This window comes from Amphibalanus amphitrite, unplaced genomic scaffold, assembly GCF_019059575.1.
Source record: "Amphibalanus amphitrite isolate SeventyFive unplaced genomic scaffold, NRLGWU_Aamphi_draft 000860F_arrow, whole genome shotgun sequence".
NCBI lineage: Eukaryota > Metazoa > Arthropoda > Thecostraca > Balanomorpha > Balanidae > Amphibalanus > Amphibalanus amphitrite.
The window spans coordinates 67,363-81,559 of NW_024882354.1; the positions used below are offsets into that span (position 1 = coordinate 67,363).

General features: G+C 53.8%; 1 protein-coding gene across 2 annotated transcripts in view; it reads right to left on the reverse strand.

Moving 5' to 3' along the window:
• Window positions 1-14,197, reverse strand: part of LOC122367262 (thrombospondin type-1 domain-containing protein 4-like) — a 102,619-nt gene that overhangs the window by 20,600 nt on the left and 67,822 nt on the right. Inside the window, exon 1 of one of the 2 annotated variants that reach the window (XM_043340211.1) lies at window positions 13,726-13,851. The exons of the other annotated variant lie outside the window; for it this stretch is intronic. Within the exon in view, the coding sequence (XP_043196146.1) occupies window positions 13,726-13,821 (96 nt within the window). The 5' untranslated portion in view covers window positions 13,822-13,851. Of the gene's footprint in view, window positions 1-13,725; window positions 13,852-14,197 lie in introns of those variants that run through there. 2 annotated transcript variants of the gene reach the window in all.

The window sequence follows — 14,197 nt, forward strand, 5'->3', positions numbered from 1 at the left end:
ATGCTTAGTTGCAGGTTATATAAAGTACAAGTAAGAACCGTTTTTAGCATTGAACTGACATTTATACTAATTCGTGTGCCAACAAGAAATGTCAAGATGACCTTAGATTTGGATCAAAATCCGATCGGTCATGGACACTGACTCGATTATTCACGGATAGAGATGCGATCGGTTGCGGATCGCCCGTCTCTATCGGTATTCTTAGCCCGGGTCACCTCGAGAGACAACTCCATATAAGGCAATGGGTCACAACACGCGCCGTGACGCAATATCAATGGACAGGGGAACCGGAGAGGTATCCAGATGGGCAGGCAGATCAGAGGTCCCGCCGAAACCCCGACACTATAGACTGACCTGAACGACACTCAGCGCGACACAATGATTTATAAATCACGGAGTGATCGTAGAACTAATCTCGTCCGTGGGCTTTGACTGAGTTCGCAGTTAGTTCAGACGTAAAAGCTGACCATAGGGGAAGCCGGGGGAAGCCCGGGCGCGGGGGAAGCCCGGCCACCCCGTTTCCGGCTAAATTATTCACAATAAAATGCTCAACTGTTTGTCCTTTCAGCGTGGCAGCTAAGGTAACGCCAGCAAAAAAGTTAAGGCTGACAAAAATTGCATATTGTTAAAGTTATAGCGCAAAAATGACATTTTAAGGGTTTTTAGCTAAAAAGTGAGATATCTTGCACTGTTAATGTTATACCATACAGTACTAATACTTATACGAATGCTATGTAAGGACCGTTTAAGTGTTTGTAGTGAGGGGTGACGAGGCAGGCTGGCTTAAGTATGACATTTTTTTCGAATATCGCTGCTCTAAAATAAAAATTAGCACATTGGGGTAACCCCGGGCGAGTGGCCAAGCTTACCCCCAACCGAGAGCAATGCAACTAAACCACTGTTTTCCATGAGATAATAGGTACTGAGCAGGTTTGGTTTACACCTAGATCGAAGATAAATTTCGAAAATAAACATGTTATCATAGACAAAGCCAGTCATGTCACTTAAAGTCAACTAGGGTCAAACTACGTTTTTGCAGATAACGCGACAGACAATGAAGCTAGAGCTTCAAAAATGGTATCGTTGTGTTCTTCTTCATCAGCCGAGTCGAATGATATGCAATATGATGCATTAAGGTAAAAAGAAAAATAAATTTTAAGGTATTTTGAAATACACATTTTTTGTCAATTTTGCATCACGATTTTCATCGACCTGTACTGTATGTGTAGTAGACGCTAGCTAAAATACCAGTAGTGACATAAACTCTAAGATGTCCAGAGCTAATCAGTACCTTAATATTTCACTTTCCGTGAATATTTAAAAAACACATAATGGTTTCATCAACTCGTTGTAAAGCGCTGGGGAGGTGGCCGGCGTTACCCCTATGCCGGGCTTACCCCAGAAAAATCAACACTTTTTTAAAACTCGATTTTCTCAACCTTATACTTATTCCACGAAACCGAATTTTTGGGAAAACACGGCCAATGAACTAAGCTAGCTAGCAGGATATCAACATTTTATACAGCACGTATGGTATGTAATAAAAATGAAAAAGAGCTTACTATGCCGGGCTTCCCCCGGCTTCCCCTATATGTTACGTCCCTGAATTGCCCCCTGATATACATTCCACAAACGGCTGACCCAGACCGTTTCTGTGAGTCACTCTGAGTAAAAACGCGGCCCTGGCGGCGCCTCACGTCACCACGCGCCGTCAGAGGCGCCGCTCCGGTCCCCTGGGTACCGGTACGTCCGTCTGGGGTACCGGGCCGTCCGTCTGGGCCCTGCCGTGTCCGCCTGACCATACGCGGACCCGACCCGTCCCTGCACGCCGGCCAGATTTGTTGAATGGTCGCTGATACCGCTCGGCGGTGCCCGCTCCCAGACACTCGGTCCGCGTCACGGAGCACGAACACGAGAGCAGCGTGCCCAGACGACATGACGTGCAGACCGACCCTGCCGACCGTAATCTATGGAAATATGTAAATATCGCGTGTTGTGCAGGACTGCACAGTGCACCTGCTCGTCCACCCTATCTCTCGCGCTCTCTCCTCTTCTCTCTTCCTCTCTCCTACCTCTCTCTTCACCCTCTCCACCAAAACTCCTCCCGTGACGAACCAGACTGTTAACACAATCCAGCGATGTGATCACGAGAGCGGTGGACACTCGTGTTTCGGTCCATGTTACCGCTCCCGTTAACACAGACCCATTAAGTTCGAAGTTGTTATTGCAAGCTAAGTGCCGCTGAAATGAGGCGCTCAGCCGCTGTAAGCCACTCGGTGAGCTGGTTAAACTGAGTGCCCAAAGTGCCGTCAAAGACGACCTTCACATGGCAGTGCAGTCGCGCAGCTCACGGGTTACGCCGCTAAGCTAACGGCAGGCACGGACGGACAGCGGACAGCAAACGGTGGGCGGATACACGGACACGGGTGGTCACGGGCGGACATAGGCGGACACTTCAGCTAGACAGAACCGGTCTGTTTAAAGTCTGTTGGTGATAAAATTCAACAGGGCTTAAGAGTATTGGGGCGAATACATCTGCCGCTATTTTTGTCGCGATCCTGCGGAAGCTTTTGAAGACGTAAAGATAACCTTACTTGTACTGCCCACTCAGAACAACAATTAAAGCATCCCTATCGCTGGACCATCGGGTGATCACATCACCTACCAGTAATATATCACTGATGTGTATCAGCACAGAGCAAACGATACTCTATTTCCAATCAAGATCGGCAGCCAGTGGCGTGTTGGCGCGGTCGGCTGCAGTCCCGTCCGAGCGGAGCGCCGCCCCTGGCATTTCCGCGATCATCCATACGACGCATGTGATGATCCGACGTTCCGCTAATCTGCGGAATCCAAATACAAGTAATCTGCGAGCCGAGATTGGATGACCATTGCAAACATTCCTTTCAGCTTGACCACATATGGTGTCATTTCAATCCAGAGAACTTAAATAAGTTTGAAGAGTCAAATTTCTGTAGTGAAGGCCTGAATACCTGTTTGTGGCTATCGCGACAAAATATGGTGACAAGCGGCACTGTCTGTTATACCAGCAATGCAATGCACGCCGCAATAGCTTAGCCAGTTCCGATCTCAGTAGATTACCGCCTGATTAATGTGTCCTGATTGCTGATATTAATGCGCCGATGATTGCAGTCAGACACTGGAAAAGGTCGTCGAAATCGCCGACCAGCCCGGAAACGGAACCCGGCCCGGGTGCATCTAATTTCGGCAGCGCCGTTTGTGGCACAAGGTAACTCGACTGCTCGGCGCCACGCTCCGCTCTCGGCCGCCGCACTCGCCACACACAACCGCCGGCGGTCTCACGGCAGATTAGAGTAAATTTGTTTTGTGTCTCGGCTGTGGCTCGTGTCAGGGTCAAGGAGGAGTAGCCGCTGTCTGGTCGGTGCTGGATTCGGTCAGCGGAGGGTAGCGGGTTCATGGAAGGAGAGCCGGACTGACGGGAGACCAGCTCAGACAGGTGTGGCTGCACGGGTCTGTCGGGAACTCCGACAGGACTGTAACGTGGCCAGTTCCGTGATCGTATCTCTGCGAAATAAACCCAATGACAAACAGATGATCGGGGTCCAATAAGGAGAGCTTTACTGAGCAGTGAGCGCACCACTAAACTTTCGGCTATCGTAAACAAGGCGCATGACACGGCTGATCTACCGTGGGCCTTTCCGCCTCTACCGACCGACCGCGCCGATTGCCAGGGCCGCCGCTCGGGGTAATGGGCCGCTAAATTAGCAGCAGTGACAGAGGGTCAGTCGGTCGGGAGCCGAGCAGCGGTGACCGGAACAAGGCGAGGTCGTCTGGCGGCCCGCCAGCCAGTCCGGCCGGCGGCGGTGAGCAAACGAAAAACGATCGATCTCCATTATATACTTGTCCGGTAGCAGAGTTATTAGTCGTTGTTGCATGCAAAACCAATCAAAGAAAACAATTATGAATGATGTATTTGATTGAGACGGGTCCTCTTGAACCCACGACGAATATCACCATGCAATATTTAATGATTATGAGCTGTCACGCCAAACGATTATCAAAACCGCTTCTAGCATAATTGTACAAGCTTCTCTGACACTCATATCTCTCACTTTGGTTGTAGCCTTTCCCGAAGCCGTCCATCGTCAGCCACATCGCCGCTACTCGAGTCGTTGCAGTATGACGGACTATCCATCACCACCGTCCATTCACGGTCACCACCTCTCCAATACCGTACCACCCCTCGCGCCGCCTCCGTCACCGTTCCCGTCACCAGCCTGTCCTGCAGCACCTCTGGTGAACACAGACATCACGGCGGCCCCGGCACGCCGTCCATCACACCCCGGGGGCGGCGGCGGCCGAGTGCGTAACGCCTACCGACGCCCACTAATTGTCGCCACAAATCACAGCGGGCCGGCTGCCGGGCAGTAAGCGGCCCAGGGGAGCTGACGGGCACCGGTGTGCGTGCAAGGTGCAGAGGCGAGCACAGAAACGAAGAATGGAGAGAGGAAGAGTGAAAGAGGTGGAGACCGTATATAGACTCTCTTCGATTACAATGGCCTTCCGTATAGGGGTAGAAAGGGCGACAGAGGCCGAAGGACTGTAGGGAGCGGAAGACGGGGACGGAGAGGACAGAGACCATCAGGGTAGAGAGAATGGAAGCCAGAGGCGTTGCCGTGATGAATCTGCCGCCCGACAGGCACCCACCCCATGTGCTGCGCCCGTCAGCGGCCGCGGTCCACAGTGTCGACGTGCGCTGCAACCGCTGAAACTGAGCTGCCGTACGGCGGCCGGTCGGACCGGGTGGCATGGCAGCGGGCCGGTCCGATTACTGTCACACTCGGATCGGCGTCAGCGGGCGGAGAGTAACGGTGAGAGGGGAGGAGGGGAGGAGAGGAGAGGAGAGGAGAGGAGAGGAGAGGAGAGGAGAGGAGAGGAGAGGAGAGGAGAGAAGGGGAGATGAGATAGTTATTGGTCACCTTTTGGCATCGAATTTGGCATGATTTGACATTCAAAGCGAAACCGGAAGAGAACACGATTACAATTGCGTAAAATTATGCATTGTCCGGAGAAGGTCATGTCTCGTTTCAGTAAACGGCCACATTACACATCATAGACGCAAATCGGGTCCGACCCCGACAACCCGCGGCCGTCACTTGGCCTGATGACGGCTGATAATGACGCGCCATCAGCCCGGCGTGTGACGTCACTGACAGCTGATAACGGGTGACATCAGTCAGTCCCGGTGTGACCGGACGGGGTCGGCCGGTCGGCGGGTCGTACCCGCTGCATATGGTCAACCTCCTCTGAGATGGATCGGTCAGTTAGGCCGCACCGGGCGCTGAATGGTAACGGGCAGTGACGCGGCGGTGTGTCAGATGTCAGCGCGCGGTGTGTCAGCCTCCCGAATTGGACACAGACGGGTTATATCGGAGGGAGTTCCACGGATCGTGGGCGGCTGAACAGATCTGACGGCCTGCAGCCGACCGGAGGGAGGTGGTGATGGCTGACTTTTACCCGAGAGAGGCAGCTGAGAACAGATCAAAGCACGGACAAACATTCCCCCAAATACTATGGAAGAACCAGATCCCGCTGCCGCGCATACTCCGCTCTGATTAGAAAAGCGGCTTGTTGTTGCTCGTTTCTGGCAGCTCGCCTCAGGACAGCGGCGGCGGAGCGGCGGCCACAAAGCCGCCACAAGCCGACCACCTCATCTCATCGGATTCCGTTTTCGCTTCGGAGCGCAGCGCGATAACAACACCGCACAGGCGGGCTGCGATCACCACTGGGTCACAGACGGTGGTCGGCACGGGGCACACAGGGCGGGCAGGAGATGCGATAGATATAGCTGCGGTCCGTATGGGACCGTATACGAAGTACCGGACACATGCTCAGGACACTGTGTCCGGGCAGGTGTGCTCATGACGTAAGGAGGACACCACCCGCCGTGACCCCCTCCTGTCCTCCGCCCCTCTGCCACCTTTCCCTCTCCCTCAGCCACCTCTGCTGCCAGGGCGGGCGGCACCATCCCTCATGCGGGCCGCCACCCGCGCCGGTCGGAGGGAAAACAAACAGAAGGTGAGGGAATAATAGGAAAGTCAATTGAAACTGACCGAGACTCAGTCGCGCAGTCGATCCTCGTAAGAAATAGCACATTTCCTAAAGCAATAAATAAATCATCTCATAGAGCGCAGGCACGACAACGGTATTGAGAATAAACCTTTTTGAATAAAATCACACAATTTGTAGAATCAGCGTCAGTAGCAAAATGATATCAACATTTGCCCAGGTAAATATACTTCACTTCAACAGCGCGTTTAAATGCTGAGGCCACCTTTTGTCATTACCGTCGTCGGTGGTGTCTAATTTCAGCCACCTGGCAGGAGCGTCTTTTTACATGCCGACAAGTTAGCAAGCAGCGTATCACCCCCACATACCAGCGGTGTCCCCTCCCACATTCCTCTTGTCTTCTGTGTCTCCCGGTGCCGCTCCTGCCGTGTCTGACCCAGCGGGGGTCTGGCCCGGTGACCCGACCCCTGCCGGCCGACCGCCGCTATAAAGGGAGCCGACACTGCCGCGGGCCCTCCGCCGTCAGCCGTGGATTTATCACCGACATATGGGTGGTGAGGATGGACGTCACACAGGTGAGGTACACCGCCTCTGTGCTGCGCAACGGACAGCGGTGGGGAGTGGTGCACCTTTTACAACGCTGCCGGAGAAATAATACGAGGAATTGGCAAGGGAGAACACTAAACAAACGATCATCAATGAGCTTATGAGCTAGAGGATGCCGTGGACTGTTCACCCACAAAAATATCCCCAGTAGGTCACAAATGTGCGTGTCACAGATACCCCAGTTCCGCTGTCGGAGTTTCTGGCGTCGGTCAGCGGTGAGTGTGCGTCTGTATTCATTGCGCGGGTTTCCGTCCATTTCTCAGCGCCCGCCGGTCAGTCGGCCGGTCTCCGGGCCAATCATCCGTTATGACCAGCGCGCCGCCCCGCCGCCGTCCATTGTTGCCCATATGGGGAGAGTGCGTCAATGAGTCCATACTTCATACAGCAGATGGAAAGCGGATGCGTCACAGTCAGATAGCTGGCAGAGGCTGTAGCGACGCTCGGCTGGGTGGTATGGTGTCAACCGGACTGGGACAGAGAAGGGCAGCCCAGGGTAACGGAGGGACGGGCCCGGCCGTGAGTTGAGCCAGGAAGTCTGGTGATAATTTACCGAAAGTTCGCCTACTGACTTCCATGCTTTTAAGGCACGTCGCCGGGGAACCCTAAAAGCTGCCAAGAGCTGCTCGTTTGTCTGATGTGTAATGGTTCGTCACATATCGGCTGGCTGCTCGCCAGAGTTGGCGATGCATTGATCTCTGTTACCCTGAGGATGAACCACGACCAATATCAGACCCTATACCCTGGTCTCGTCTCAGCCGTTGACGTGTTTTTATCACCTCGATGCCCATCTCCAAAATGACGCTGACGATCTCTCAGAATAGAAATGGACGCAACTAGCGCATCTATAATGCAGAATGCGTGCCCCATAATCCCGAGAATCCGCTGATATCTCGATTAGGGCGCACATCTCAAAACAGAGTCCCGATAACTCCAGAGTCGCGAGTCGCCTCGGCGACCTAGTCACCAGCCTTGGAAGACCATGGAGTAAAAGTTGTTTGGGTGACTTCCTGCGAGTCAAGGTCGCTCATGTCACCCGGGGAGGTGCACGCCGCACGGCCAACTTTATGTCCCCTGTTGCACCCTAACTGTGCAATGTGCATTGTGCAGCGGCTGATACCGCTCGGCCGATCTCGCCGTCTTATTTTCTGTCCCGAGTTTCCATCATAACTCCCTCTGACAGTATCGCGTGCCGTACTGACATAATAGCCGCTGCAGTGAGCGATGTTCGACGGCGCCGTAAGACGCTCATGACAGGATTCATAGCGACGGGCCACGTCGAAGGTTCCTCGGCAGCGGCTACGGCTACGTCCGGCGACAATAAGGCCCCGGTCGACACGGCCATTTACAAGACGTCGGCTGTTAAAACGACTACTGATAGCATCACGTGTATCATCCATCACACCGGGCGGCCGAAGACACAAAGCCAGGCGTGTTCCCATTCCATGGAAGGTTATCTATGGTTTGTAGAACAGCACCTTCGTCAGCCAGCAGCTGACATGGGGAGACTGGCGATCAGTTGGCACCGAGTGTAAAAGCCCGACTCTCCAGCTCCGACAGAACTGAATCCGTCTCGCGGTGTGGCGGTACACCACCCCGAAAATCACTCCCTGCCTCCAAACACATCGCGCACCCACCAGATACCTCGCCGTCATCCCGCTAAAACACCCGTCACTGAGCGGACCGCTGAGCCCCTCAGGCCTCCGCCAGCAGCTCACCATATCTACAACTGAAAAAGCCATTGCTTGTCGGCAGTCAGCCGGCCGGCGCGCACGTCAGGGCCACGGCACAATACGGACCGGCGGCGGGGACAATAAAACACCCAATCCTCGCCCGGCACATGGCGCTGGTTAGGCGCGCGTCTCGGTCCGACCGTGACTCAGTGGGCCGAGACGGGACGGGGTGCCACTCCGAGTCGGCGGCCCCCTCCCTGACTCAGCAGTCAGCAGCAGTGCCGAATTCGAGCCGACGGCCCGCCCCAAACTCAAACACGCCGAATGCGCCGCCGGCCGGCCATGGTAGCCAGGAGAAGGTGGTGAGTCAGATCATCGGCGGATGGAGCCTCATCCATTCCTCATGAACGCCTCCGCCGCCTGCCACTCGCCGGTCTCTCACACCTCAGGCTCAGCGCCCGCCACCTAGCCGCCCCCAGCACGGGCCGAGGGGGCCCTGCGGGGGTGGTGACGGGGGGACGTGCGCCGTGCAGCCGTCCCGTGCCGTTCACGCCACTGATGCCCACATTGGCCATACGGGGAGACCGTAATGGCGAGACACGATTCTCGGCACGATTGGGGGCCGATGAATTACTAATGACGGCCCGGTAAGGCGCGGACCGGCCGGGCCGGGACGGTTACTCAGCCGCCGGAGCGGGGGAGGGACGGGGCTGACGGCCGACTGTCGGATAGGTCACCTCACTGCGCAGACAGGGCCCTAGTCGCCTCCCTCTCTGCAAAAAAAAGACCAGGTTGGCCGATGGGAGGTGTACGTAAGACGACTGACTGTCAAATTGTCACCTCACTCTCCTATGATAAGACCTCAGTGGCCGGCGGGACTGGGTAAAGAGGTGACGGAAACTGTCAACCAAGTCACTTAACTCTCCAGAAACGGCATCAATGACCGGTGGGAGGAGCATTGAGCAGACGGCTAGCGGGGTTCACCGTCCAACAGTCACCTCCCCCTGCAGACAAAGCCTCGATCTCCTGCTGTCCGGAGACCTCAGACACCAGTGTCGTATTAGCTACCGCTGGGTGCTGCATCATCTGGACATCTCTCAGGTGAAGTTCATCAATGCGGCTACGTTTTCTCACACCTTCGGTGATGTCCTGTCTGAACCTTACAGCGAGGCACCAGATCTCACCTCCCCCCCCCCCACTCTTCGCTCTTGGCCGCGGACCGAGCACGGTCTCGCCTCTCGACCCAGGTCGGCCCTGCACGGATCAGTCCGATCCGGTCCCGTCCACACCCGGCCCACAGCACCGCCTGCACCGCCGCCGAGCGTAACACAACTCCCCGGCATCCAGCCTCGTTACACGTGACCCGCAGGTCAGCCGGCCGGCGATCAGCTGACCCGACCACCACCAGGGCACTGGGTCAGAACGAGCTTGACATTTTTCGGCAAACGCCACACAATCACCGAAAGTGTTGTAAAATGAGTGTCACCGCCGCGCTGACCAGGTAAATTAGAGCCGCTCAGCGGCCCGGCGGCGCGCGCTGCTGCCCCGCCGACCTGTCATCGGTCTGTGTCGGGCCGACACGATACACGATGTTGACGGGCGTGTCTGGCCGTGTACTGACATCGGCATCCAGCCGGCGACCATTCCGTCAGCCGAGGGAACGGACACGGATAACCCGTGTTAGCGGGGCGGGTGACATCGCACACTGCATTACGAACGTGTAAGTTAGGGGACGTCAGCAATTTCCTTCCCGTCAACGTAAGGCAGGCAATGGAGCTGAAATTATGGGCCCCGCAGCTGACGATAGGACTTTGCCAGGCTGTTTCGACCTGCGATAGACCCAGCATGAATAATGCGATAATTGATTTCAACCGCTATCCAAACCCGGAAGAGTTTGGGTATGGATGGTAAATGATTGTAAAATAGGGTGGTAGCGATATCAAGACAATTAGAGTGATGAATGATTGCTCTATGCCTAATTGATACAAATGTGAGCCGCCAATGGTATGTTTAAAAACGACATAAACAAGTCGTGATTGCCACGCCACGAATGACAAATCAAACATGCATGATGTTTTGAAGTGGGGAGAACCATGTTTCCTGAATGAAATAAGCTGTTTGGAGGAACAACAGCATTTCCATCCTCGTAGCAGTGCTTAAATGGCTTACTGAGCCCATTTATAGTAGCTAACTCAACATACCTATATAAACATGGAGTGCCAGACCTTATATCCCGACGGACGTGCAAAGACATGTGCCGCCGTTTTCAGCCGGCGCGTCACGAATCCATCAGCCGATACCACCGCTGTGACCTGGCGCGGGGAACGGAGAGCAGTGCCATACCGGCCCACGGTGACTGCACAGTGCACAGTGCACAGAGAACAGTGCACAGTGCACAGAGAGCAGTGCACAGTGCACAGCATGCCGCTGTGACAATGCCACCGCACGTGCCGTGAACGAAGCGGGGGCGGAGCGGGAGTTCGCAGGGGAGGAGAGAGGGAGGGAGAGGGAGAGGGAGACGAGAGAAGAGGGGCGGTCAAGGCGGCTCGATGACACCCAGTGACGGCTCAGTCAGCTGTGAGATGTCGGTAATGTTCGCGCCGTGACCGGGCAACTCTGCAGTATTGGCGCAGTGACCTCACCACACCGGACAACGCTGGCCAGCCTGCCGCACAGCCGAACCAATAGCAATGATCGCCTGGTCTCACAGAGATAAGGACCAGCCCCGGCACTGAAGGCCACCCGAACTGGCAGCAAACGACCCGCAAATGAGATCCGTTTCAGGCCAGTCCGGCACTTAAAAATCCGCAGAATAAAAGTAGGAAATCATTTATCGGCGAAGGCGCCTGGCAGCCCGACCTCCAGGAACCGGTATCGATCACGTCATCACACCTTTCCAGCTGCCAACTCCGTGCGCGCGATGGCACGTCTCCGCTATTTATCTGGAAACATTTGGCCGCAGACGGCCGTTCCGCCCCCTCCCTCCGACTGCCAGAGATCGGTCGTGAGCGATGTCACCCGTGCAGTGTGGCGTTCGTCTGATCACCGGCAGCGGTCCCGTTACCCCGGGTCGGGATGGGGAGCCGCCTCCTACAGCACCAGACGCCTGCACTGATCGTGAGTAGAAACAAACAGCGCGAATTGATTGGAACGAGTCATAGAGGTTCAATTGAGTCGTAGGTTTCTGCCGTAACGTAACCACCCGGTAGAAGAAAGCTATTACATTACTGCATCTCCCTCGTTGCAGAAATATTAGGATGCACCACAAAACTATTTGACATTTATAAATGTCGAAAACGATACAGGAGCAGAGACAAATGCGCGTGTGTGCGTTCTGTTAATCAATAATCTGATTAGAGGACCGATTTACGAGATTGATCGAGAGACCACACAATTGGAAAAACAATCCACCGACCGGTTTGATACCTACGCAGTCGCGGAAAACAAATACACCCGACAAAGGATCATTAATTGCTGACACGATCTCAGAGCGGCAATCATCTGATGTCACCGAAGTACAAACCACTCATCTATAGATCCAGCAGTAATCGCCAATCGTCGACCACAATGAGACGGCAGAAACTCGTCTGCGGGAGGAATTATACGAGCCCATCTGATCGGCACGCGACAGAGAGCTCACTGGACCGTGCAGGAGACAGATAGGGAACGGTGCGAGAACGAAAATGGACGCTGATAAGGCCGATTAAAGCCGAAAGAACGTGTGACTAAGCCGGTCTTCTGTGTTTGATAGTGTTAAACTCGTAAGGGCTAGCACGATATTGAGCAAGCGGGGAGAATGGAGAACTACTAAACGCGTAAAATATGAGCAAAATCGTTTCTAAAGAAATTTAAACAAAAAAACCTAGGCAAATGGTTGCCGGGGCCAGAAGTCTTCAGTGAATATGTACATTCGAAGTATTCGAGGTATATTGCGTCTGCTGCGATAACTCGTTAATTTACTTAGTGGATACTTGAACCATTGTACCTAAATGACCATTTTCTGTTTCATTTATGGCGAACATACTGGAAATTAAGGTCTGCATCTTAAATATGATTGAGGCCAGTCTGAACCTTCGATACACTCAAACCACTCATGATACCCAAAGGGTTAACCCGGCCGGGCCCGGGGGGTAATCCCAACCACCGCAGCCCGGGGGGGGCGTTTTTCGCCCCCCCCTGTCTAACTCAGTAAATAAGGGAGCTACGGAAACAAAAGCGATACCAAACGAAAGGTCCTTACGAGACGATTCTAAAGCACCTAAAATTTTTGACCTCAGGTCAATTTTCAAGGTCAGAGGTCAAGGTCAAAGGCAAAAACCGGCACATGTGTAGTGATCTCAAAGTAAGCCTTCTAGAGGATGGCAGGATGCATCAAACCGGCAAAATTGGGTATCAAACAAAAGAAGAGAATCTGAGGATTCCGAATATGTGCTCAAAATCAAAGGTCAAGGTCAAGGTCACGCTCACAATTGACCTCAAACTTTGCACTTTTTCGTACATCTTGCGTGCTAACTTCCAAGACGTTTTGAAATGTTTAGAGGCTTATCAGTTCCCTATTTGTGGTTCATCTTACGATACAAGGCTGCTCAAAGGTCAAGGTCACAGAAGAGTATCCTTGCTAGAGGCTATTTCACTAATTCAAGTTAGTAATAATAAATAAGACAATTTTGCCATCCGGAAGCTCTAAATGAAGGCTTAGAGGAAAATGGATGCCAGATTCGTGATCAGCGGGTATAAATCCATCATAAACGACCTTTCATGTGTCAAGGTCAACCAAAGGTCATTCGAGGTCACATGAGGTCAACATAAAATTTGACCTTTTCCAAACAATATATATATCATTCGACGCGGCTTGACACGGCGAATGCGATGGTACCACTGCCGTAGCTCTAGGACCATTTTTGTCGAAGTTATTTGCGAAAAACTAAAACCACATTTCGGGGTCGTTGACCTGACCTCTGACCTCAGGTCACCAAAACTATTTTTCTATTTTTCTCTAGGTCAAACGCTACACAACCGTGCTCGTAATTTGTCTTTATCTCTAAAACTCTATTTTTAGCAGCTATTTGAAGTTCGCGTCTGTGACGCCGAAGTTTGCCTTGCAGGGGTCTAGAAAAATCGACCTTGTGACGTCATCAAGGGGGCTAGGTCAAAAAATTTTACTTCAGAAGATGTCAAATTGATGAGAGAAAAGGTACTGAAAGTTTCGCTTTCCTATCCCTAAGCGTTCGGGAGCTATCGCAAATATTCGCCAGGGGGGCGAAAAACGCCCCCCCCCCCGGGCCCGCGAGGGTTAAGCTCATAGTGCAGCTGTGATAGTTGGGCGATCATCGTCAAACGCAGAATAGACGATAGCGAAGCCGATCGAGTGGGTTGCACCTCAGGGGTTTGTACCTACCAGAAGCGCCAGCAGCAGCAGCCAGCGGGGCGTCATCTTCTGAGTGCGCGCTGTCCTGTCGCACCTCACACCATGCCCCGGGCACGACCTTCCCATGTGCCACCACCACCGCCGACTGTCCGACCGACCGACCTGTACCTGAGCGCGCCGCGGCCGACCGACCGAACCGGCCGCCGACGGCGACCCGGGCGCCCCTGGCGGACGAACGCCGAACTACCACCGGTTACCGTGCTACTGCCCGAGACGGCGTTGCAGTCTCCCAGATCGTGACGGAAGAAAAGGTCGCCGATTGGTTCCGGAGCCAGGGTACACGCCCGCGAGCTGAAACGTGACCTTATTGGAAAATGCAGTCCGCTTGTAAACACACGCAGAACAGGCCAGACACAGCTTCGGAGAGGTCACTTGTCAAAGAAGTGCGCCAACTTCAGAGCTTCGGGAAAAGTGGATGGAAATCAGCGCGTGCAATATTCCA